At 33.9% G+C, this 27,123-nt stretch overlaps 2 protein-coding genes across 2 annotated transcripts; both read right to left on the reverse strand.

Annotated features, from left to right (window-relative positions):
* Positions 1-3,259: 3,259 nt before the first annotated feature.
* On the reverse strand, positions 3,260-7,761 carry LOC125057500. Its single transcript, XM_047661223.1, has 2 exons — positions 7,743-7,761; positions 3,260-4,314 (listed from the first exon to the last, which is right to left on the reverse strand). Exons 1-2 carry the CDS (start codon positions 7,759-7,761, stop codon positions 3,596-3,598), a joined length of 738 nt encoding a protein of 245 aa, XP_047517179.1. The 3' UTR covers positions 3,260-3,595.
* Positions 7,762-24,572: 16,811 nt separating this feature from the next.
* On the reverse strand, positions 24,573-27,123 carry LOC125057475. The gene is made up of 4 exons (XM_047661201.1): positions 26,967-27,123; positions 25,574-25,747; positions 25,068-25,227; positions 24,573-24,905 (listed from the first exon to the last, which is right to left on the reverse strand). Exons 1-4 carry the CDS (start codon positions 27,063-27,065, stop codon positions 24,835-24,837), a joined length of 504 nt encoding a protein of 167 aa, XP_047517157.1. The 5' UTR covers positions 27,066-27,123; the 3' UTR covers positions 24,573-24,834.

The raw sequence follows: 27,123 nt of genomic DNA on the forward strand, positions 1-27,123 counted from the left end.
AAAAACATTGAAAAAACACATAATTTTTTTTGTATCTATTACAGAACTTGAAATATTGTGAAAAATATATTAAACATCCGTTGTGTTACATACAAGAAATTAGTTACTAAAATACTTCATTAGCAATAAACCGTTTGATCTCAGCTTGTTTGGTTTCCATGGCATTAGGAGGGATGAATTTTTGCCCCCATCTGTCCCGGCGGATTACTCACAGGCTGGCGACTTCTCAAATCACCAATATCGTAAAGGTAGACGGTATCGCATTATAATCCTAAATAAAGCTACACGCCTCATCGTTCGTGCATGAAACGAGGATAGCTTGCACAGCTAAATAAATGGCTTCTAGAATTAATCTCAGTTATATTTTGCGTCGTTTTCTAGAATATTATATAATAAAATAATTGAATTGTATAATTTTTCAGAGTTACTTTTAATTTTGTTTGGTTTTGGTTATACACTTCTTGCACTATATCCTTTATACATATTTCTTTTTTCCTGTCCTTTCCCTTAATAAATAAAATATTTTTTGCGAGTAGGTAACATGTTACTGCTTCAAATAAAATATGTTGTAGGTATTGATATAGATAGTGTATAATAGCAATACAAATTACACCTTGACCGACTATCAATAGATCGGTTACAAGGTATGTAATTTGAACTCGGTTTTAAGAACTGTGTAAGGTTTGAACTCTAGGAAATTATTAAATGTATGCGATCAATAGCTAATGACAATTGCAGGCTGTAAATATATACACAGAATAACATTCTGAGAATTCAATTGATTATTGCTAATTTGTTTATAAAATATGTTTTTTTCTTAATCATATAACTCCATTTTCTTATTAAATAGGATTTTTTTTTCAGAAAATAAAAAGTATTACGTTTAAAAACATTTTCCATCCCTTTTACACGAAACAAATACAATAAAATGGCTTTCCATTATTAAAATATACGACTTCTAACTAAATTGAGTGCGTAGAATTCAGGGCTGCCGCAAGCGAGCTTCCCTAAGACTGAGAGTGCATTAGAGCCTAACGTTATGACTTGGAAAATGCGACACTTCTTGGGGTGCGCCGTATTTATGACATGTTCTTGATTTATTACCAACCACCCCTAACAGTTTTGTTATTTCTTAGTGATAAGGGCGTTGAACTTGAGAAGTTGAGACGTCTGACAGGTTGACTGGTTTGACGATAAGCTGACGGGATTCTGCTTATTATGTTAGGCTATATTTTGTCTGTGAATGTCACTGCTATTTTTACAGGTAATTTATCGTGTGAAAAAGCATTTATTCATTAATCGCTTCATGAAATGGGCCGGGTAAATTTTAGAAGACAAAGTTTCTGGGGTTTAAACATTCTGTTTTTAATAGCGATAATATAGCCAAATTTTAAGTGTTCATTAGCTATATTGATACATAAACTGATCGATATATAGTGGATATGTATCGATCAGTTGCAAACTCATTTCACCTATGTGAAGTCAGCTCAAGTCGTAACCTTCGCTTACAGAATCACCTACAGAGTTCCTTGCTACCTCGAAAAAAATCGATTTAAATGAAGAGTGCGCTGCAGAGCAATATCGTTAAAAGAAGGCAAATTTGAATTCACGTGACGTTTGACTATCATTGGGTAGGAATTTGCAATTCGGATTGCGTTCAGTGCATTATTCACATTTCATTTCACCGTGACTACATTGGATCTACATAACACTTTGTGTAAATCATGTGTTAGCTGTTTTTTATTTTGAAATAAATTTAATATCCAAAGCGTCATCCATCTGATCGTATAGAATTAGGACGACTCATGCATTCTTCGTGTTTTGAAATACGGCTGCCAAACTTGGGCCCTAACCATGTCAAAAAAGATAGGGTTAGAAATATTAACATTAGGAACACGACAAGTATAGAGGACAACAAAGAATCGAAGGGACAAGTGGAAGATGGACAAGACCTACCTTGTGAGGAGCTGAGAAGTGGAGTAAAACTATAATGAGTTGGTACCCAAAAATTACAAAAGGATAAAAGGCGAACAGTACAAAAGATGGAATGATGTAATAAAACTGGTTGCAGACAAGGTATGGTCAAGAGTGGGGCGAGTAAGGGCCGAATGGAAGGGTTTGGAGGAGGCATTTGTCGGGATCGGAAAACGCACTTAAGTATGTTTTTAATTAGTACGTAAAGGGACTAGTCCGGAATAAAGGTTATTTTTATTTTATTATAGTATTCAAGCGAAATTAGCCCAGCATGTAACAATTGGAGGTTGTGAGGATAGGCTTAAATTATGTGTAATTATTTTTAAAAACGTTGCGGTACACCTTTGCTAACTAATAAATGTAAGGCGTTAACGTTTCATACTATTCACCCTAACATACAAACCCAGTTCCAATTTGGGTTATTCATAAATTATTCCTTCAGTCACGCGACGCAGTCGGTAATATCACTGACCTACCCTAAATTGCTAATCTATAATATGTCAGGGTCACGACTGCAATATTCAACATATTGTTTGTTAGAATTTTTTGTAAATAACCTTGCTGCAGTAGTGTTACATAATTACTAGATACATATTAACAGTTAAAATATATCTGATGTTCGAGACTTTGCTTGCGTACCGTATAAAAGGTTTTCCGACATATAAACAACAAACTAACTACGAAATAAATCGCTAGATTTTGGTAAACCTGGCAAACATTATTATATTATAAACTCAAACTCAAAACAACTTTATTCGTATAGGTAACCTTATGAACGTCAACAGAAAAGATGTTAAATTGATTCTAAATTTACATTTACTACCAGTTCGTAAGTCAAGGGCGTAGAGCGGGCAAGAAACTCCGCCACTCTTTTTAGGGTCCGTTCACACAGACCGGCTCGGAGAGCATCGGCCTGCTTTTTTCTTTTCACACAGACCGGGTCGTATACGCTTGGAATTGGCCGGAGCGGAGCCGCCAACTATTTCACATCGACCGGCTGGAAGAGATCTGAAAGCGGGTGCGGTTGGATGTGCTCGGAGCCGGTCGGATGCGCTCGGAGTCGGGTGGATACACTACAAAGGCAGTGCCAGTATTCCGCGCAGTCTAAGTTTTGTTTTCGGTGTGTTAACGTGTGCTTTTCGAAACATGGATTTAGATAGCTCCGACGAAGAAATATATTTGTTAGCAAGATTACTTGAAATAGAACATAGGAAACGTAAGCGCAAGCGGAAACAAATATGGGTAAAACATATTTGGAAAAACAGACTAATCCATGGAGAGTTTCACACCATTTTCGAGGAATTGAAGAGAGATAGCCTAAAATTTTATGAGTATTATCGTATGGAATATTGGCAATTTTTGAAATTGACAGATTTGTTAAGAGTACATATAACAAAAAAGACTACAAATTATCGTTGCACCATTACAGCCGAAGAAAGGTTAACGGTAACTTTAAGGTAAATAAAAAACAATTATTTATACTAATCATGTTATTTAGATCACAAAATCACAGCCCTCCATTTATTAAGCATTATTTACGTTAATGAAATGTAATTAAATAGTACAGATTTGTGTGTGTTTAATTATTATTATTATAATTATTATTGTTTTTGATTGTTTATTATTTTGTATTTTGTGTGCTGGTATTGTACCCGTAAGTAGTCTGATCTGGATAGTTTTGAGGAATATAGGTTTCGTTTGACACTAGGTAAGTAGATTGATTAGTCGATGGCGGTGAATTTATAGACAAAGAATAATTCAAATCTGTACTATTTTCATACAGACTTAATTCAGCTTCATTAACAATGTTAAACACGCGCCTTTTAATTCGTGCTTGGACTTCTTTTGGGAATGTTTCCACTGTATCTGACATAGACAAAAAAAAATTACGTAATGCCTTGTCACGGGGTGTAGTATTTCTTTTTTCTTCAAGATACTCTTCGAAAACCGTAGCAACATCTTTGCTTAAGCGTGGTCTCTTTTTCGAGCCAGAAGTACTTGCAAGCGATTCAACTTCAGAATGGTCAGAACGTTTAGATGATGTCGATGGTGGTGGTATTGGTGTGCCAGGCTCTGAATCATCCGATGATAATGTTACATTAGATATTTGGTTTCGATTGCGAAAAAATGGTATTATAAAAGAAAGTTCTTTTTCAAATTTTATCAATTTGGACGTAGTTGCACCATCGCCACTCTTGCCTTTTCGGTTATAATAGGCTTTTCTGAAGTTATCTCGCAGTTTCTTCCAACGATCCTGGCACTGCGTCACTGGAAAGAACAGAAATGAAAAATTAATAACATAACTCTTTTTTATTTTATAGTTCGTTTTGGTACGGCAGTCTTATATTTCTATTTTGTGTGTTTGTTTTATTTTTACAGATTCCTCATCACTGGTTGCAGTTTCAAAAACTTGTCATTTAATTTTCGAATGGGAATTTCTACAGTTCATTCAATTATTCATGAGACAATCAGAGTAATTTGTGATGTTTTGATGCCCATAGTTATGCAGATGCCAGATGAAGAAATGTGGGAAAAGGTTTCACGTGATTTCTTTAATATTTGGAATTTTCCTAACTGTTTGGGCGCTATAGACGGAAAGCATGTCAATATACAGGCACCAGATAATAGTGGAAGCTTATACTATAATTATAAAAACTTTTTCAGTACAGTGTTACTAGCTGTGGTCGACGCGAAATACAGTTTTTTAATTGTTGATGTCGGATCATATGGTAAAAATAGCGACGGCGGAATTTTACAGAATTCAAAATTTTGGAAAAAACTCAACACCAATAAGTTAAAGCTGCCCCCAAATAAACCTCTACCTAGTACCACTGAAAGCTTACCACATGTTTTTATAGGAGACGAGGCATTTCCTTTGAGCAATAATATATTGCGGCCGTATCCAAGAGAACAAGCAAGAACAGAATTATCAAAAAAAGTATTTAATCTGCGTTTAAGCAGGGCAAGAAAAGTCGTAGAATGTGCATTTGGAATGCTAACTCAAAGATTTGAAATTTATCAAAAACGAATGAAAATTCAGCCGAAGTACTGTGATTTAATTATATTAGCAACTACATGTTTACATAATTTTTTAATAGAAAATCGGACGCCAGGACAAGAGAATGAATTTCACAGCAATATAAATTTATTAACAGCAATAACAGACAATAATAATGAAAACAGTTCTAATAGCGACGCAGTTCTAACCACAAGGAATAAATTTAAGGATTATTTTTCATCAAGTGGTGCTTTAGATTGGCAAGATCAAGTGGCTACGCGAGTTTCTTAAGTTATATTTAATAAAAATTGTCTACTACATAAGTATATTCTAACGATCAGATACTCAAACGAGTTTTTAAAGTATGTCAAATAAACACTCATATTTTGACACGAGTATTATTAATTTTTCATCATTCATCTTTTCGTACAAGTACGCACAACTATTACGTTCAAATGTTGCTATCAAAATGGCGGTCGGCGCGGCCGCAGCGGGCACGCAATCGGAGCCGATCGGCTACGCGATAGAGAAAGAGCACGCAATCGGAGCCCATCGGCTGCGCGAGCGAGAAAGAGCACGCAATCGGAGCCGACAGGCTGCGCAAGCGAGAAAGAGCACGCAATCAGAGCCGATCGGCTGCGCGAGCGAGAAAGAGCACGCAAGCGGAGCCGGTCGGCTCCTTTTATTACTTCACACGAAGCGCGTTCAGGCATTTTTAATGACAAAAAAGGTGCAAATGCAAAAATAAACTTTACTACAATCACTCAAAACACTGTTTCCAACGTGATAAAAATCTGCTCTCCTCTCCGAGCCGGTCTGTGTGAACGGACCCTTAATCGCCAAGAGTATTATACTGGTGAAAGTCTACCATTTGTTTTAAAATCGTTTTTATTTTTTCGTACATACAACAAGGCTCTAAAAATATATTAATGACACTATCTGGTCATAAATATTCAATTCCTTCAGTAGAGTACTGTAGGACATAGCCGCCGTACCTATTATAGAGGCCACACATTGGTTATGATTTGTTTAACTTTTTTATTTTCTCCTTTTTTATACCAGTAACTTATGTTTAGTAAAACCCAGACATATTATATCCAGACAATATAACCGCGATTGAATAAAAAAGAGAAAAAGAACCTCAAGCCGATTTTATTGGAACAAAGCTAACTCATTCATCTGTTAGTGGACGCTCGATGGTCTTTATAAGACAGTGTCGAACAGCTCACATGGCTGCACCAGGTAGCTTTGTAATTAAATGGGTCGGCTGGCTAACGTATAAAGGGATGTTGTATGCTTTTATGGAAATATAGGAAGACACCGGCCTTTATGAGTAATATATTATGAACGGATGTAACTTTGATACCGCTATACCGATGATAAAGCGACTTTAATTGTATGCATCTACGAGTTATAATTAATTATAGATTGCATAATAGAACTTAAATTGACGTTAGACGGGGTGACACGCTGATATGGCGCGAGAGTTAATACTTAATAGGAATGGTAGTGAGGACTTTAGTTGGATAATATCTTGAACCACATATTTACAAATTTTGCCATTGCCACTGATATTGCTAAGGCTGTTTCGGCTTCTATTGATATCTTTCGTTGTCGGATATATACAATAGTCTGAATATTCATCGATAATCGCTGGTGGCGCGTCAAATATGATTCCTTATAGTCTAGTCGACAAGTTGAAAGTGGTACAAAATAGAGATACTGCTCTTAAAATTATGTGCGATAGCTCATTGGATCCGGAATGACGTCTAGAAAATGTGCCAAAAGCGTGTTTTAGCACATAAAAAAATGCTAAAGTTATAAACAATTAAAGATGAGCTATCGCACATAATTTTAAGAGCAGTATCTCTATTTTGTGCCATTTTCAACTTGTCGACTAGACTATTAGGCATTGTTCTTGGTCAACCAACATTAATTTAGACTTTAAACGACAACGTAAGTAAAATTAAATAAATAAAACACTTATATCACGGTTATTAAATATAACTATACCAATTGTAAAATAAAATAACAACAAGGTAGAAAATATATTATACGCAAAAATAGAATGCCACGTTTCGTCAGTTGTCCGTATCTGAACGTGTCCTGTTAGCCCCATGTCAAAAAGTGACAGCAACTAGATGACAGCTAGCACGTGGCGGAGGAATCAGCTTTATGAAACTGATTTGCATGCACAAATCGATTTCACGTGTATAACATATTTTTATTTGTACCTAAAATTTTACTTTTAATAAATAATAATTTATTTACTAAAACCAAAGCATCGAATGGTCTCGTTTCTGGTACAACTCAACTGCTTGTAAGACCTTCTGTGTGTCAAAAAGTAATTCTGTGTTTTTATCATAGACTAAAGTCAAATGCATCACAATAAAACTTATTTTATAATAATCTCTCTTTCAAAGGACAATAATTTTATTGTTAATCACAACAGCGATTTCACGTCACCCCAAATCGATTTATAACAATGGCCTTTAAATCGTACTAAACACGTGTCAAATGTCGTGACATCGCTTCAATAATCATACGAGACAGCTTTGTGCTTCTCCTTATACATAATTAGTTTAAGAGTTACTATATTTTTAAAATATATAACTAAGTAGTACTCATACTCAAAAGAATTTTAATAATAAAAAGCACCTTATAATTAACCCCGACCACTCAATTCTTGACACATTAAGGCAGAAGGCTGACGCTGACAAAAATGACAAAGCTGTCAAAGATCCTGTCATTCTTTTGTATGAGACTGTACTCCTGTCATCTGGTTTCATTCTTGATGAGCCCCAAGTTCATGCTTCAAGAATCTATCGTATGATAAAGCTTGGTCTTGGCATTGATGATGATGAGCCTGTTCAGATTGAGGAGGCAAGCGTTGGAGATGTTCTACCGCTAGAGGGAGAAGCTGATGATGCCTCCCGCATCGAAGAAGTAGACTAAAGCCGCCTAAACTTATTTTTCTGCTTGTCTGCTGATGTACAGCCAAAGACTGATTTAGTTCAAATTCCACTTAAAGTATTAACTTTTTTTCTCATCTGAAACATTTTGTGTATTTGTTAGCATTTACATTTCAAATTGTTTAGAATGTAAGCTACTTTAAAGAAATCCTACCTAAATAAACAACCTTATCAATTACTAAGTTTAAATGTAAAAATGTTTTTTATCCTACTGGCTCCTATACTAACAAAATCGTTTCATACGATTCTAATAGGGGAATACAATAAGCAGTGCAATACGCGTGACAAATACGCGTCCTGTGTCATTTCAAATGCGCATAGACCATTCATGTAAAAAAGAGAATTATGCGCATCCATAGTCACTAGAGCGTAAAATCCTTGTCTATGGCGTTATAAATATGAACTCTGACAGACTAGTTCGCCTATTCTAATTAAATACGTTTTTTAATTCATTTAGAATTCGTTACTTATTAATTGAGTTTACAAACTGATCTAACATAACTTATTTTAAGCAAAGATATTATCTAATGAATAAACTCAAAAGGTGACATTTATTTATAGTCCAAAATAGTTTATGATTAAATGTCCAGAAGCGAACCTATGTCCAAGGAGGCCAATTACATACTTACTAGTAAAATATCATTGAAACCTAAGGTTTAATAAAAGATTGAATTATTTTGATTAAAACAGAACATGTACCAGGGAAATATACATGTACGAGCCAGTGCAGAGATATTTTTAAATTGTTGTTAGTATCAGTTCGCGTTTCAACGATCTTCGTAATGACATTCGTTGCGGTGACAAACTTTTCGAACCGAAATTTAGAGCCTGGTTCGGAGATAGAACAAAATTGTTGTTTTTGATAGTTTTTTGTTTCAAGTGTTTCCGATATCGCCTTTAAGGATAAAGTGCAAACACATATTCTCAGAATATATCAGAAATTGTCTATAAATCACAAAATTAATAACAATAATTGTAGTTCCTCCAATCATAATTATTGTAATTTTATTTTAGTCGGTTGTAAATTTTTTATTGGCAACTTTGAATGATAGGGAAGGCTCATTTTACGAAGCACGAAGGTATATAGCCTTGTTTTGCTTTAATTCCGGGTCCTTATAGCGAAAACTCGGTGCTATTTCTATGAAGCTATCTCGCAATAACATTTGCGCCAATACACATAATAAATAGCTCAGTAAATCTATTAAGTGCAGAATATTCAATGCGGTTGGATGTGTGCAGGAATTAGAATTCTGAATAGATTAATATAAGTTGTGCTTGCGAGTCCGACGTTGGTTCTCGCATATTCATGAGGGATGTCCAAGTTGTTGGAAAGATCTCGTTATAAACTATTACTAATTAAGTTTTTAACCATAATAATAACGGTAGGTAGATAATTACTAGTTATTTTACATACATTGTTATGTCCTGAATTTTACAACGCCTAATTATTTTCTTACCAGACGTTTCTTGCACATCTATATAAATAAAAATGAATCGCAAAATATGTTGTTAAACGCAAAACAAAAAGACGGCAGGACCAAATCGAGTTATTTTTTTAAATGTTATTTATTCCTTGAACTCTGAGGAGTTTTTATGAAGAGAAAAATTTGAACAGTATGGCAAATTTAGTTTTATTTAGTATTAAGGTTTATATACAAAAAGTATCTAAGCGATAACAACATGTATGTTGGTTATGTAGCTACTAAAGAGGTAGGCTAAGTAAAAAAATCATATTAACTAGGCTAAACGAGTTCTTGGGGGAGTTAGTACTTAAATTAAAATAAAATAATCTTATACTAAAATAGCTAACAATATAGATCTAACAACCGTTTATCTACCTGTCACAAATGTCACGTTCTTGTGCAGTTCGGGAATTCTTGACTTGTGTTATCGTACTGTTAGGCCGTGAAATTAAAATGCCTTTTTAAAAAAAGGATTTAATTAAAACAATGAGTAAAATACAAAAATTGGACAACCGCTCTCTAGGAATGATGTACGCAGACTGACTGAAGTCACCATGATCATAATTCTCTAAAAGTATGCATTGATGATGCAGATGATGAGTTAGCATTATGGCTAGCAATCTAGGGATGTAACAGTACGTAGAACAGGACATTGCTGGAAAAGGTTAATTCGCCAAAGAACTTGAGCCAACAATAGATGCTTCCTGGATTATTTGTCATGAGATAACTTAAGAATTGCCCCAAAGTAAAAGTAAGTATAGTAAGTATGCAATGACTCTGTCCATAATATCATGCATATATCCACACATACACACACACACAAATACATACATGGATGCGTACATCTTTACAAAAGTTTTATTGAAAGTTTGATGTTTCAATAACACACAGCCTAAATAACTTGTATGGTTTTTTAGAGCCGTTCTATCAAGTTTTATTTTGATCATAGACCTTTTTTGCCACTACATATAGTGTACAATACAGTTACAGAATACTTTACATTAACAGTATAGCGGCATAACTCTGATAATTGAGTAGAAAAAGAAGACACTTTTAAAAGTACGTCCACAACTTACTTAAGGATCGCTTTGTTCAGGAGACTGGCTCAATTAATTGGATTAACCATCAACTTCCTTCGACATACAAACTTTATCGTAATCCGAAAAGAACTTCATTAGTAGAAAGTGCAAAAAATAAAACCGACTTCGTACTAACTTTTACGATCTCACTTCTCTGACTTCACTTGGGTGTTGAGTTGTGTACTTACTAAGTTGTTTCGTGAATTTTTTTATATTAATAAAGTTAATAAAATAATCCAGTGGTTGCCTCTGATTGCATCTGTTTTTTGTAATTTTAAGTTTATGGCATATTCGTAGACAAGTTGGTTTCTTTACGTCCTCCATTCTTTATGTTTTTATTTTCCATGATACAAAGGAAATATAATAATCATACAGTCTCAATGTTTGCGTTTTGGTTAACAAATCTGAATGTACATAAATTATAATTTTAACGCTTATAAAACGACATAAATTCTAATAAATGCTGACAACACCCTTCCTAGAAGAAAATTTGCAATTCCAATATGCGTATCACTCTCACAATAATTTTCTTATTTATATAAAACCAGATTAATTGTCTCGTCATTTCATTATTTCTTCGTTATGGGCTTCTATTTACAAACACACACTAAAATCAATTTTTATCGGTAACAGTGTTCTTAGTTAGTACCTTTATGATTTTAAATAGAATTCGTTTAGGTCCTGAACTTATTTATTAGCGTATTACTGCCAGTTTTATAATTTTAGTATGTAAGTCTGTAAGTTCTACACAGCTATGAACTTCTATTTCCCCAGAAATTATACTTTGGAGCATTGTAAAATTATTTACAAGACTAAAAATCGTCTCTAACGCATCAATAAACGAATTATCTTAGTTATTAGCTTAGTTCTATTCTTTAAATCATCTTATGAAATCATAAGACCCTTCGTGATGATGACATAAATATTTGATATCTAAGCACTCACGGCCCTTGTTAGGTCGTTGCATATTTCATGAGAACCACTTATGAGGACTTAACGCCTCGACTTATCACGTAAGCGACGTATTCGGTCTTACCTCACAACAAAATTCTAAATCGTAAACTTTGACCTATTTCGTATGTAAATATATACCAAAGTTGAATTGCTTACGATTTTTTGTACGCGTCGTACAACCTTTGAACATTAAAGTTGAATTTGTAAAATTTTACAGCGTCCCGAAAAGGAATAACTTTTTCTTATAAAACCAAACGTCTCTTTGACGTTTAGACGAAAGTAAAGTTTCTTAAACAAAATTGACTTTATTATTCAATACATCTTTAGAAAATTCATATTATATTTATAAGTTCGTAGTACCGCATGTCCATAATACATAGAAGTCATTACAAAATACCAATACATTCCAGAGGGGAGTAAAGTGCTACATTTATATCCATTTGTCGCAAAATTAAATCTGCCCGTGAGCCAACTACTCAATTCATTTGCTAATGGATTGCCCTTAATCTAATTGGCATGTCATATAAATCACAATTTTACCCATGCATGCAGTGAAAAGTCAATAATCTACTTTGATATTTGAGTATTGCTATTATTCAAAAGTTTTTTTAATAGAACAGAGGGCAAACGGGCCGGAGGCTCACCTGATGTTAAGTGATACCGCCGCCCATGGACACTCTAGATGCCAGAGGGCTCGCGAGTGCGTTGCCGGCCTTTTAAGAATTGGTACGCTCTTTTCTTGAAGGACCCTAAGTCGAATTGGTTCGGAAATACTTCAGTGGGCAGTTCCACAAAGTGGTGGTGCGTGGAAAAAACCCCCCCGCCTATAGTGAACACTGGACCCTGATGGTTTTAGTGGGTATGGGGCAATTGCACTTACTCAGCCTTGACCCCCACACTTCCCGCGCCAATTTATCATCAGCCCAGGCACGGGGGCCCGTAATGGGATTCACCAGGATAAAAAAGACCTACTTTAAACAAACAAAGTTTATTATATTTTTTATTACTATGTGAAAATTGTAATAATTGAATTCGTTTGTATGTAAAAATATTTTATTAAATTTATTACTTTAATTATTATTAAATTTCTTAAATAGAAAGCTATTTTTATTTCTCTTTAATCGTTAACTTATCGATCGCTATAGAAAAGTTCTGTACCGAATATGGTATTTCTTTACCAGTGCGGACTATCTATTATTATATAGTTTTAGTTATAGACACATTAAGAAAGTAATCCAAATCCACCCTTTTGAAAACAGGTTTAAGGTGAAAAACCTTCTGAAAATATTCAAAGCCCAGATTAACTTTAATATTTAATAGAAAACCTACAACTTTCACATTAGGACGCGGATTTACATTTTATTAAAGGATTTTAAGGCATTTTAAGCTAATATTAAAGATAAAGGGTAACTTAGCATTTATATGTATTTGTTATATAAAATAAATAAAAATGTGTTTATTCATTATAAGTCCATATGCTTTACAATGTGTAAGATTTGGGAACAAGTAAAAAAATACCTGTGTCAGGGTTCCGAGCTCTTCCATATCAAACTTAATTATAAATTCGTTTAAGTATAGTTCAACTGTTGATAACAACACGCCTGAGTGCATGAGTCAGTGTGTAAGTGTGTGGGAGCAAAAGTGAGTGAATGAGTGAAGTGTGTAACTACATAATATTAGGTCTGAGAAGCATCTCTAACATTGCATAAGGTGAGTTCATAAGCCAGTCCTTTAGTGGTATTTTTAGATTGAAGACGGTCAGCGGGTAGATATTTAGCAGCCTATATATATTATATTATTATGTGTTTGTTAGATTAGTTAATTCAGAGAAGTTGTGTAAAAAGGGAAAGGGAAATTCTGCGTCTGTATATTTTTTTTTCTTATTGGGTACGTAGGTAATACGTAATATATCGTCGTCTATAATTTGTTGGTGGTATAATTTTCCACCACCCACCGCACAACCAACTCTATTTGGCACTGTTATTAAAATATTATGTAAAGTTGCCCTGTAAAATAAAAACCGTAACATTTTTATGTTTCATTACAATGGGTCGTAACAATAGTCTTTATATACGCACATACAATATACATTTAAGCCACAGATATCGACAAAAAACTTTACCACCTAATCGACCTTTCAGACATCTGCTACAAGTAAGTTCGGGAGACATTTGTCACGTTTTTCATAACACGCAATAAAGTTGTCGGTTTGATTGCGAGGTAAGGAATCTCATATCGTCCCAGATTTTACCGATAACACGAGAATCAATTTATACGAAGCCAAATATTGGTCGGTTATGTGGAATTTTCTATTTATGGAAAAATAGCGATTAAGGATAGGCAAAGGGTTTTTAAAAACTGCAATTACAAAAAGATTTACAAGTATTTTGACTACTGTTTGCCTTGTATTATATATATGCAGTGTTTAACCCTGAATTGTAGGTTTGATTCCCGGCATACCAATATTTGCAATTTCAATTTGGTACTTCCTTAATTGATTATTGTAAAATGTATAATACACATCGTATAACAATACTCGTCGAGCAAGTTTGTTTATCTTGCCGAAGCCGCGTACAAATCATTTGAAGAAGTAACTAACTATTAAGTATGTAAGTAAGTGAGTAATATTAGCTCGTTTAACCAATTCAAAAGGCCATTAAAGATACATATCAGAATGAGCCTAGTAGACTAACATTGGCACGGCTTGGCGACGTGTATCTAGTCCGTAATATACATACAAATTAAGTTTCTCATGTAAATAAAATATATTTTTTTGCAATGAGAAATAAAGTTCTTATGAAAATGTTTACATTTAGGTAATTCTATCAATAATTATAAAGGTAGAAGAGCTACTTTCAACTCATGAAAGTTGAATTACCCTAAAATGGCGTAGCATTCCTTTTATGCAATATTCCATAAAGTTAACAGCTATCCAAAAATGTTAACACCTACAAGCGCAATATTCGAAAACTTATTGAAACGTCGTCAGATCCACTTAGTTTTATGACTCGGAAAATGTGATATGGGTGCTGCGCGGCACGTCTGATTATATTTCCTCCTTCCTCGCAAACCTAGCAAGACACTTAAGTTTTGTTACTAACAATATTTAAAAAGAAGTAGAAATATTTTATTTACGAGTGAGTATTTCGAATATATAAAGTATATTCACAACTTTTAAACTTTTCTTGTTTTATCGAAATCGTCGAAAATAATTAAAGAATGCAGATAAATTATTTATCGTCATCCATATCGACATTTTAAACTAAATAAACACTTAAATTACGAAACACTAGTACTTAAACGCGTTTTAATCAGATGAAAGTTGAGGCCAGAGGCTTGGGGAAATTAAAAGTTTTTCCTAAAGCAAAGAAATAAAACAATATCATCCTTGGTATTTTCTTGATAGGCAGATAGGAATCATCCTGTGCCTGAGACTGGCCGTCGATTTATGACTTGCCAGTTGTGATCACGATGTTTCCCTTTACTCTATAAGTCAAGATTTATTAGTTACCGGGGATCATATTAAGTCAAAGGATTAAACGATAACTATGTAAATATATAATTATTTTAAAAAGATATTGATACACCTCTAATCGAAAACTTACTCAAAATGTTGCTTTGAAAACAGAGTTGAAGTTCATAATTAACTTCGTCTCTTTCAAACTGGGAAGTGGTAAAGAAAAATAGAGAAAACATAAATTGGTTGCGTGGTTCGACGCCTGCTGCCCAACGGATATAAATTGGCATCGACTGTCTGTCATCACCCTTTTAATGTCTACTATTAAAAACTACGACTACTCTTCGTATTCAAAAATTAGTTAAGAGTGGAAAACATATCAATATGACAAACTTAATTTACTGTTGTTGCAATATTGTTGTAATATATTCTCAATTGATATAATAGCTTACATATCCACAATTAACAATTGCAGCTGATTCCACATAGTGGTGCGCGACAAAAACTGCTTTAAACGGTCGGTTGTAGAACGGCGGACGTCGAGTTGCTACGGATGGTATTTTGTATTCTGCCATGATGTCCAATAATGAAACATATCTTATCCTCAAAACTATTTAAAAGAAAACGTAAAGATATGTAAGGCACATCTCATCTTGCCCGACAAGATACATTCTGCAGTAAGAAGCTACTTGCTACGGTAAAGTAGTGAAGGCGTCTCAAATTATAACCAATGGCGTTATACGTCAACTGTGTCCGGGAAAGCTTAGAGGCAGGTGCAATGTTACTACGGAAAATGGCCACGAAACGAGGCATGAGTTCAACTTGAAACTTGATTCGTATTATATGTTGAATATACGGGAAATCATTATTTAAGTCAATGTCCGTCATTTTATTCTTACGGCTATTGTGTCTCTGTAAACAAAAATTTGATAGCTAGTTTTTGGAAAATAAGATAGACAAACAAAAACCTAACTTACCTTCGACTTTTGTTCATTTTCCAATCCTAATGTATTATTGTGTTATATTGACTCAAGTTTTCAACAACTACGATTAACTTGTTTATTTTAAATAAAAAAATACAAAAGGTTTAATTAGCTTTGTGTATTTCTATTTTAATGGCCCCGAAACGCGTACAGCTCCCGTAATTTCATTTTACCCCTTTTATCACGTGAAAGTGATGTTAGCCGCCGGCTCCTGATTATTTATTGCTTCCCAGATAAGGGCTTAATGCGCCGTATTACGCTGACCGATCAGATTTCTAAGGATAATTATTTTGCTTTTCCTGCTGCAAAATGCTTTAGTATTAAAATATTATAAATCCGCCATAGGGGTAAGAAAGAAGAATTTATAAGTATGAAATAATGCCGACTTGACTGCTCCGTCATTGACTAACTGTGTAACGTCAACATTTTATCGGCGAGAATATTTTGCTAAAACAGTCCGTGACACGCGACGTCGAGAAATCGCTACGGGCAGAACAGCTATACCAAATACGCAGTCTTGCGTTTGCGCTATCTTCTTGGATGTTACTGTCATCATACGGAAGCTTAGGGGCTAGGATCGCCGTCCGTTACAGTGGGTAGAGCGTAACGTGGACACAGTGTCTAACATGTCCATAACATAGTCAATAGTCATAGTATGATATATATGAGTGCAGTAAAAAAGAAAATTCACAAGTGAACAGCACGGTCTTGAACGCGCGACCTCGGCTTTTGCCACCGCACCTTGAACCACTAGTTTAACACTCGAAAAATATATATTATACAAATTTCATAATTTATGTTGATTTTATGCATACATGTTTCGTGTACGAGGCTTAATGTTCACTAGACTTTCCTCACATATTGTATAAATAAATACTTATTAAAACTTTACCAGGCAGACATTTTAATAGATTATTCTGGGAATTTCAATAAACGCTCAGAAGTTTCAGTGTTTATCATTGGACGAGCGAAATATCAATTAAGTGGAAATAAAGATTAAAAACTCTGCACGGGATATTTTCCGTTTATAGAAAACTCCGCGTCAACTTAAAGCTTTTAAATCGGAAGAAACGTTTATTATTTTGCCGAGAAATTATTGACATTTTTCAATACCTTCACTGCTTACGTCATCATCTTTTTACATCTACACTTCGAAAGAATTTGATTTCAAAACTAAAAGTATTGAAATTGTACTTCGCATAATAATATTTTATTTATTTACACTTCGTTGCATTACAATATAACAATTTAACATAATTAAATGTAAAGGAGGGCAACTGGCGGCCTTATCGCTTTCTATGAGACTGTGAGAAAAGAAAAACATTTTTTATTAAATTAGATAAGTTAGGCAAGAAGTGCAAAAATACTTATTACATAATTATAGTTTTTAAGAAGAAGAAGAAAAAAAACTAAACAGGAACAAAAAACAAACTAAACTAATAAAGGATACATGAAAAATAAAAATAAAGTAAAAAGCGCGCATGAATCGTAATAATTTAATCAATCTCACGTCAGTTAGTTGTTAGTAAGAAAGTTATGGAAACGATGTGGACAGGTAATGTTTGTACAGAAGAAATTTAAAGGAATATAATTTTTTTATTTCATTTTAAATTTAATTTTTTTTACTTATATTTTATAATCGTAACATATTAGGTACTACTGGATATTCATTTTGGATAAAATGAATTCATATTATTATTTTACACAATCATTATATTATGAATTCATACTGTTTGTAATAATCCTACGGCCATAGATGGGTCTTCAGGTTGCTCTTCTCAGAGAAGGTTGGCCCATCTCTGAGGTCCGAACCCCGGCTGTGCACCAATAAACTTTCTGCCTACGTGCTCATTTAACACGCGCTCGCTGTACGCAGTGAAGGAAAACATTTTAAGGAAATTGTCATGTGTTAGACAATGCCGACATTTTGTATCAGGCACTGAAATCATCTGATCACTTACTTGTCTATTAAAAAGTAACAGAAACAGATATCTGAGGCCCAAACCTAAAAGGTTGTAATGCCACGGGTAGATAGGTAATTTTTCTTTAAAAAGAAAGAAAGAAAGAAGTTGTCATAAGCCTCCTCTGCATGGCTCGTTGCCTAAGATCTTTCTAAGCTCTGCCGGGTCGCGACGCACTCCGAACGAGCAGAATTCAGTACATAGATTCAGTCAAGCTTAACTTGACTTATCATGCTCTTTAATAAACCAGTAGGTCTTGTTTTAAAATGAAGCATGTACAAAGTTGGTCCATGTATAATAATCTCTAAAACTGAACTGAACAAAAAACTCATATCACGACATCGCTAGTATTCGCTCAATTTATCCGGAATCCTTGGTTTTTGTTGAACGAAGCTTGTTCGAACGCGATTTCCGAGACATTAGTCCCAAATCTTCTGTTGAGATATGACAAAAAATCTCGTATTCCCTTTGAATTTATTTCTCTCAAATGTTACATGTATGTTATTTAAAATGTTTTCATATTGTTTTAACATAAAAAGACCAAAAAATATTTGTAGTGTGTGTTTTGGTTATTTCGTAAATATGTCTAATGAATCATATTTATTTGGATGAGCGGTAAATGGATGAGTTTGAGTGTAAATCAGATTTACGAAAGTCATGGGTTCACTTTCTGTCCCCCTATTGTAGGACTATTTTGTTTACTTTATAAGTGTTGTAAAAAAACTTATATAGAGCGTCTGAAAGCACTTGATCTTACTGATTTAGGAAGTAGGCGATCAGGAATAGGCTTCCGGAAAGTGCAATTAGTGCATCCTCTTTGGAGTCTTTTAAAACAGGTTGGATAATTTCTCCAAATCCCCAAATACGCATGCATCAGCTTATTAAGCTGCTAGTGTGTTTATATGCCGCTGGTCGATGGCTAGCCATGCGTCATACTCGTGAACGGGTGCTACTTGTGGTGACTGGTCGGACTTGAATTCGTGTATGCGGATATGTAGGTTATTTCCACTATGATTTGTTCCCACGAGAATGTATGTGCGTGCTTCTATTTCACCATGCCTTCTGCTGATAGAGGACAAATCTTTGTTTTTAATTTATTTTATTATTATTTATTACTTAAGATGTCATGTGGAACATGTTGTAATGGTTGCAGCTCCTTACAAACGTTGTGTAAAACAAAAAACTTGGTGATTAAAAAGAGTGGCGGAGAGTTTATTGCCAGTTCTTCTTTTCCGTTCGGCGCCCTTGATTTGAGAACTGGCACTAAATGTAAAATTAGAAGCATTAATGTATTTGTTTACTGACGAGTCATAAGTGTACAATGTGTTACCTATATGATTAAATGATTTTTGAATTTGAATTTAGCATGTTAAACAAAAAATTACTTCCATGGCAAGACGCGACAATAACAAACATCATAAAATATATATAAATTAACTAATAGCTAAGTAATACAAGATAATGAGAAATAATATATATATGAAATTAGGTGCAAAAAAACTCTCCGTTAATTATGGATCGCAAACATAATTGACACAGATGGATCAGATTTCTGATAAAACATTAATGTCTATGCGAGATTTCGGGGTAAGTACTTTATTATGATCGAGTAAATTTTTCAAAATAAATTACTGTTTTGATATTCAATTTTAAAGTTTATAACAAACTTAATAAGATTGATTATTAAAAACATAATAATTACAAAACAAATCAACCGTTGTATAGATATTCAATGATACATAATTATCTTTTAAGAAACATCAGATTAAACACAAAGAAAAACATTTATACTAAAAATATAAGTAAAATTGTGAGTGCGAAAGTGCAAAGTACTACAAACAAAATCACTCCAACCGAGTTTACATTAGGTATTGAAGTAAAGAAAGTAATCTTCGGTTATTGACAAAACGTGTTCTTTGCTTCGGGAAAATATTAAAAATAATCTATCGCCGATCCCCTCGGAACAAATTGTAAAGGATTCGAAATGTACACAGACGTCAAATATTAAACACCAAAACTCCGAAGCTCCCGTATTTGTCAAACATATTTCCTCAGAGCATACAATATGCCTTTGTATATACGAATATCTTTTAAGATTTGCAACCAAAATTTTCAGGTTTATTTTAATCTTTCTCAGAATTACTTTTCCAGTCTAACGGATTTTTCTCAATTAGAAGGAAACCTAATTAAAATTTACATTATTTATGAGTTGTGATAAAATTTTAATGAGTTTTACTTATTTATCTTAAATTAATTTAATTCAGCGCTACAGCCATTTGAACCTCAAATTCGTGCACAAATTTTAGATTTCATACTTTTCTTTACAGGAAAGTAGGTTACAGGCCTCCTTCAGTTCCTTCCAATTTTTGGATCTAAAATATGCCACTTTGCCCACGATTTTTCTTTTAGCGTTACGAGCAACTATGTACCCTTTGAAAGTAAATTTCAGTTGGATATCCCTACTCTGTTGCTTTGAATTATGATTTTTTATTACTAAGTTTTAGAGTTCCAAAATTGAGGTAAGTTTCATTGTGACAGAGAACTGTTGGTCTAGGGGCTTCAGCGTGCGACTCTCATCCCGGAGGTCGTAGGTTCGACCCCGGCTGTGCACCAATGGACTTTCTTTCTATGTTCGCATTTTACATTCGCTCGGTAAAGGAAGACATTAAGAGGAAACCGGATTGCCTTAGACCCAAAAAGTCGACGGAGTGCGTCAGGCACAGGAGGCTGATCACCTACTTGCCTATTACATCAACAAATGATCATGAAACTGATACAGAAATCTGAGGCCCAGACCTAAAAAGGTTGTAGTGATACTGATTATTATTATTATTCATTGTGACATTATGTTTTTTGCTTACAATAAATTTCAAAGATGTAACATACGTAATAATTGCATTTATTTCTTAAAAATCAACTTATATGTAAACTTATTTATCGTATGCAGCAGTAGTGTTGACCTAGTGATGTGCACTAAAAGATATAACCTTCTATGTAAGCGTTTGATACTCGTTCATACAGGGAATATAAATATCGTGAGGAAACCGATATGTATATAAACAAAAGTCGACGCGCCACAGATAATCACGTGTGTGACTTATAACAGACGCCACAAATATATAAAACTCAGGCTATCTTACATTATATTTATTCTCTCCACAAATTCTTACTTCATATGCATACAAATTACATATCGTTGACAAGTGAGCTAAATATATTCAAGCCACAATTCTCATATCACGATGTCTAGTCGAGTAGGATGCGAGGTACAGCATTCTGCACGCTTCAGTATTGCCGATTGCGTGCGGTTCACATGAGTCGGTCAGATTAGTAAACAGTAAGGTATGATTAATAGGTATTTATAGAGATTAAAATTTAGTGAGAGGACGGTATTATTATAATTTAATGACAATTATTATATGAGCCAAGACTGTATATTTTGCTCACTCAGGCTTTATTAACCACTCGCGTGCAACAGTAGAATATAAGCGAAATAATGAAATGTTAATTGATATGTAACGAATGAATGCAATGTAACAGTTGAAGAGAGTGCCTACGTCTTCCTATACTCACGGGACGTAACTCGGAACATTTAGGAAATCACCACGCTCATAAAACTAAGAAAGCCCGAGTGACCAAATGTACAGCCTTGGCTCTTACAATGAGCTTATATTACCAATAAGTTTTACTGCCATAAAAGATGTACAAAATAAACATCATAAAAACCCTATGAAGTCATAAGTATTATGGACTGCCTCTCTCCAAAGAGGAATTACAAAGTGACAATATTATAGAATGCCATTTTAACTATGGTACAATGCATAATATATAAAAGAACTGGTAAACTCAAGATAAATATTAAAGAAATGTTTATTCTATGGCTAATTAGCGTGTTAAGGCGAAACTAGGGCGTACTAAGCGTTAGTCTTATTTCTATTAGCGTCGCGAACGTTAAACCGGGCTTAACCTGATTGTAAGCGTCGGTGGATGAAATTGGGACGCCCTTCTCCATCCTTGATGAACTCCTGCTAAAACAATTTCAGACACCCGATGCTGTCAATTGCACTTTATATATACTGTGTCTCAGCGCTGAGTTGGTACTTAAGAATAACTTTTTCAATTAATAGACAAAGCAAAGCAATGTTAACCTGTTTGAAGCATCTCGACAACCACACAGCACACGTATCTGTTCAAGTAGACATAATTTACCAAAAACATTAAAAGATCTTCCTTTATAGAGTTTTTATAAATCGACTTGATGTACTAATTTTGGAAAAAAACGTATTATTATATTAAGGATTATTTGATAACGTAATAATATATTTTAATAATGAGATGATGAAGTGATAAATAAATATAAGAATTAACTATAGTGATATGACTCTATGTATATAACTTCTATGTAAAACTGCTTTTAAGACAAATTTGCATGCCATGTGTTTTTTGTACTATATTCTTGCAATTAAATGACTATTTTTTTATTGTTATTATAGACACGAAGGCCAATATCTGAGCAGTTGAGTAAATATTAAGTAAAGTTAATTAAGAAAAATATCTTAAATTAAGATTAAATAGAGATAGTAATGTGATCATAAATGATAAAGGAATGCCTCTTATTAAGCATAATATCAACTTCCTGAAGAGCCCGCCCGCCTGAAATATGGCTGTTCATAAAGTGAGAGGGCGGTGTAATGGAACTTAAACGTGACCACGTAGTGATGACGCGCCCACGGATTATATTAAAATGTTATTTCCTTGAATAATCTACTTAAATAATTGAAAAAGTTAGCAGTGTTGGCCTAATGGCTTCAGTGTGCGACTCTCATACCTGAGGTCGTAGGTTCGCTGGCTGGCTGTGCACCAATGGACTTTCTTTAAGCGTCCCGTATTATATAAAAATAATTATATCGAGGGCTTCCCGAAACCCATCACAGTTCTCACAGTAATATAATCTATAGAGTTATGTAGTTTTATATTTATTTATTGTAGTGTTTTAATGAGTGGTTTGGCAAGTATTCGCGATCCAAACAGTATTCTCATTAAATCAATACCAAACTATTAACTACAACTTACTATCTACACTTTGCATTACACTGTAAACAATACAGTTATTAATATTGCTGATTGTAAAACTTTATGCAAGTTGAGTTATCGCCAGAACAAAACTCATTTATAACAACGTCAATTATCATCGGACAACTCGCTGAAAAACTGCCATCATAACACTCAGCAATTTAAGTTTATATGAATGTCATAAATATTAAAACTTCCTGTTACATTTTTGTATGGCAATTGCTATGCAACGTACTAAAATATATAATATTTAATTTAGATTTAAAAATAAAAAATAAATCAGTGGCGCTGCAACGTATTTAAATCTGGGCTCCAGATTTCGGCATCTGTGACTGTTTCATAGTCTTTTGTCAATATAATAGGCAAGTAGGTGATCAGTCGCCTGTGTGTGACAAATGTCGACTTTTTGTGTCTAAAACAAGCAGGTTTCCTCGCGATGTTTTCCTTGGCCGTTCGAGCGAATGTTAAATGCGCACGGAGATAGAAAGTCCATTGGTGCACAGCCGGGGACTAGGGGCACTAGGCCAACATTGCTCTAATTTATATTTAAGGTTCAGTATTAAATATACCTAATATAAACGGCAAGAAAGATTTTTGGTTTCTTTTCTGATGGTCTACTGATACCTGAACTAGGTCACTTTTATAGTATTTTGCAGCAGACAATGTTTCAGATACCACCTTAGACAATTTCTTGTTGAAAATCCTATATTGTTCTAAAAAACAGTCTTATAAAAAATTTACCATTTTGAGGCAAGAGAGATAGCCCAACTTTTTAATTTATTGCGTCATTACGAGAAAATGAAAAAACTCCGGGCCAGTGGAATTCACTAATGTAGCTCGTAAAATTATGCGTAGAGGTATAAGTATTCATGAATATCGTGATTTGCATAGATATATTTGGAAAATGGATTTACATGCTTTTCCGAGAGCGTTCACTATATTTTACATTCTGTATTGTTACGAAACCTAGCTTTTAGATAAACATGAGTTGGGAATTTAGTGTCATATATGAATATTATCTCAATCAGAAATATATTATAATCATCAAGCTTACTGTCACTGTGGATTAAAATCCCACCTGAACTAATCATAGGTTATAAATTTTAATTGACAATTCACGGAAGTCATTGTCAGCGATTTCGGGTCGGTCACGACTCTAAATACGCGACAGTGGGAGGCTGGCCAGTCCTGCGATTCTGTAACTCACTTTTCGAACTCACACAGCGGTTTTCACATCGGCGGTCGCTCTCAAATTAGTGACAAAAATGAGTTACAGAATCGCAGGGCTGGCTTGATATGGAGAAACAGAAAACTTGCTTCTGGGGGAAGCTCCTTCTAATGTAACTTTTGATTCATTTACAAACTCAATGGTAGCTTTACATAACATTGTTCTATTAATATATCACAATACAGTTTTCTTATAAGAGGTCACTCTTTTGATTATTTTGATTTTGACTTTTTTAATGGTCTTGAACAGATTTCGATGAACATTCCAAGTCTTAATTGTAAATATCTATTTTCCTTAGTAATTGCAATTAACATTGTATAATTACCAACAAAACGTTAAATAAAATAATAACAGCGTCCACTAAAGTTGAGCGTAAGTAGGAAATTACGCTCAAACCCTTAATCTGGGCTTAAAACCTATTTCAGCTGAATAATAACCCTGTGAAGCGAAATCCTTTCTTAGCGCGACGCCAGGTTTGAGGGCGAAATGACGTCATAAAACAAGAGTTCTCACGACTTAAGATGTTTGCTGAAATACTAAAGATTCGAGCTCGTTGACGGATTTATTCACCATCATAAAACCTCGCTGTACTACTGAGGCTATTTTTATTCAATGTTTTCAAGTCTTTGTGTTAATTTTTAAATATGACATTCATTCAATGTGTATAAAAAATAGAAATAAAGAAGTTGCCGTCATTGGTATATATCTTGATTTATTGAGTATAAATAACTGTTCACTATAATAAGAAAATATATAAAAATACCTGAAACATACAAATAAATTAGATTTACTTACAATTTAATCCTACACATTTATGTACTACTCAAACATATACAGTATATAGTATTGATTTTGAAACTCGACTCATTGACGGGTCTACGACGTAGCCTCGCTACGCCTGTGTTACTTTATATGAAAAAATCACCTTCATATAATATCCCAATAGAAATTGTAATGCAAGCTGTCACATAATGTTTCTCGGCAAAACAAATAATCACTTTAATTGTGAACAGAACAAAATAGATTGTCAAAATTGATAAGTGTGATGTATACCACAAAGAATATATATAGAAGATTTCTTGGCCCTGGAATTAAAAATAGGAATTAATAATATTAAGATGTTATACTACGTTTTAATCATGTGAGAACGCGATTAGCCTACCAGTGCTTTAACCAACGCGACAAATAGTTAGTGTTAGATAGTTTTGCAGACTATACGTCATATTGTACACATATTACACTTTTATAAACTTATCCCAGAAATGCGCGGATATGTAACAGATATGCGGTACAATGAACATATTTAATAACGGCGCAAAGCCAAGTTGTGGAAACAGAAATACAACAAAAACAGAAACAAGTGTCTACTTCGCATCATTCATTTAATTTATAGGTAATCGAAAAACGATTTAAACGTGTGCCAAAACATACCACATGCCAAAGCAGTACGGCTGATATGAGGATCTGATAAGTGGAGAAACTGGAGGATACAAGTGAGAAAATAAAGTTCATCGCTGCAACCGGATGAGCGTTTAACAACTTATCCGATCTCAACGTAAGTGTGGCACAAACCAGCGACAGTAGAAGAACTATTGATGAAATTACCTGAAATAAAAAAAAAAAATTTCTTATTTTTAACAATACAGATAGATTGTGTATGGAACTGTAAAGAATCTTACATATTTAATATAATATTTACACATTTTAACAAACAAAAACTCGTAATTGTAATAATGCTCGTTTGTAAAGATTGTGAAGAAGTGCACCCGAATAAATATGACGTACGCGTATATCATAAATATAGCAATATTTTGGTATGTATAAATAGTAAATAGAGCAAAATAAACTTCAGCTATTAAATAAGAAATTAAAAACTCATTTCGCACAGGTAAAGAACAAATTTGAAAACGTGCAAAGCTGAACAGTCAATTGTTGAGAGCCGAGAAAATGTCTAGCTGAGTTGCAGTGAAACTGGAGTATGACGTTGGATGTATGAGTATCATTTATCCGCTCCGACTCTACACAAAGTTAGACAAAGCTTCCGATCACACGTCTAAGTGCAATATAGGCTGCCTGTAACGTGAAAAGATTGCCTTTGTGATACATATAGCCTTGTACATGCATTACTACATCATTTGCTTTTTGCAACTCAATTTCTACACAAAGCAGGGATTGAATTACATTTTTTATACGTGTGTTGTATTCCAAAGAAACAAAACACATGACACACAGCTGTATTAATTGAACTACATCGTTATGCGTCGTCGTTTAGAAGTTATCTCTGACATATTATATTGGTCTAAATGAGCTTTAGTACGAAACAGACTGAGAGTTGAAGTTGAGTTTTAGTACGAAACAGACTGAGGGTTGAATACTTTGTACTGTTTAAAAGAAGGTGCGGTTTCTTTTAATTGATATCGAATTGAATACGAATACAAAAATGCTTTGAAGTGCGTCACGCACGTTACCGATACATAATAATAATGACGTTTTATTTACAAAACTGGATAAAAAATAAAATTAGGTCAAAGGTCAAAAAAAAAGGTCGGTTATATATTTTTAAGAGCTTTCAGACAACTCTGTTGACAACATAAAAACATTAAATAGACAACCTTAATACAGAACAAACTTTTTAACATTTTAAGGTAAAAATAACAAATGTTTTACATGCAAAATAGTGATTTTTCAAGGCTTTATTCTCGTTATAATAACTGTTACTAAGTTACTTTGTAACATCTTTATGTAGATATTACAAAGTAACTTTATAAAATAAGTAAATTTAAGAAACAGACCCAACACCATGCTAAAGATATGCCGAACTCACCACTGTGGCTATTCCCACAAACATAACACCATGTTGTAAACTCCGGCCGCATATTGTATTTACATAACAGCACCTAAATTTACCATCTGATTTGGGCATTGTACAAAAATGTTTATAAAATGTTTAATATTTTCATTGTTCATGACGCGTTACCTTA

This window comes from Pieris napi, chromosome 16, assembly GCF_905475465.1.
Source record: "Pieris napi chromosome 16, ilPieNapi1.2, whole genome shotgun sequence".
NCBI classification, from domain to species: Eukaryota; Metazoa; Arthropoda; class Insecta; order Lepidoptera; family Pieridae; genus Pieris; species Pieris napi.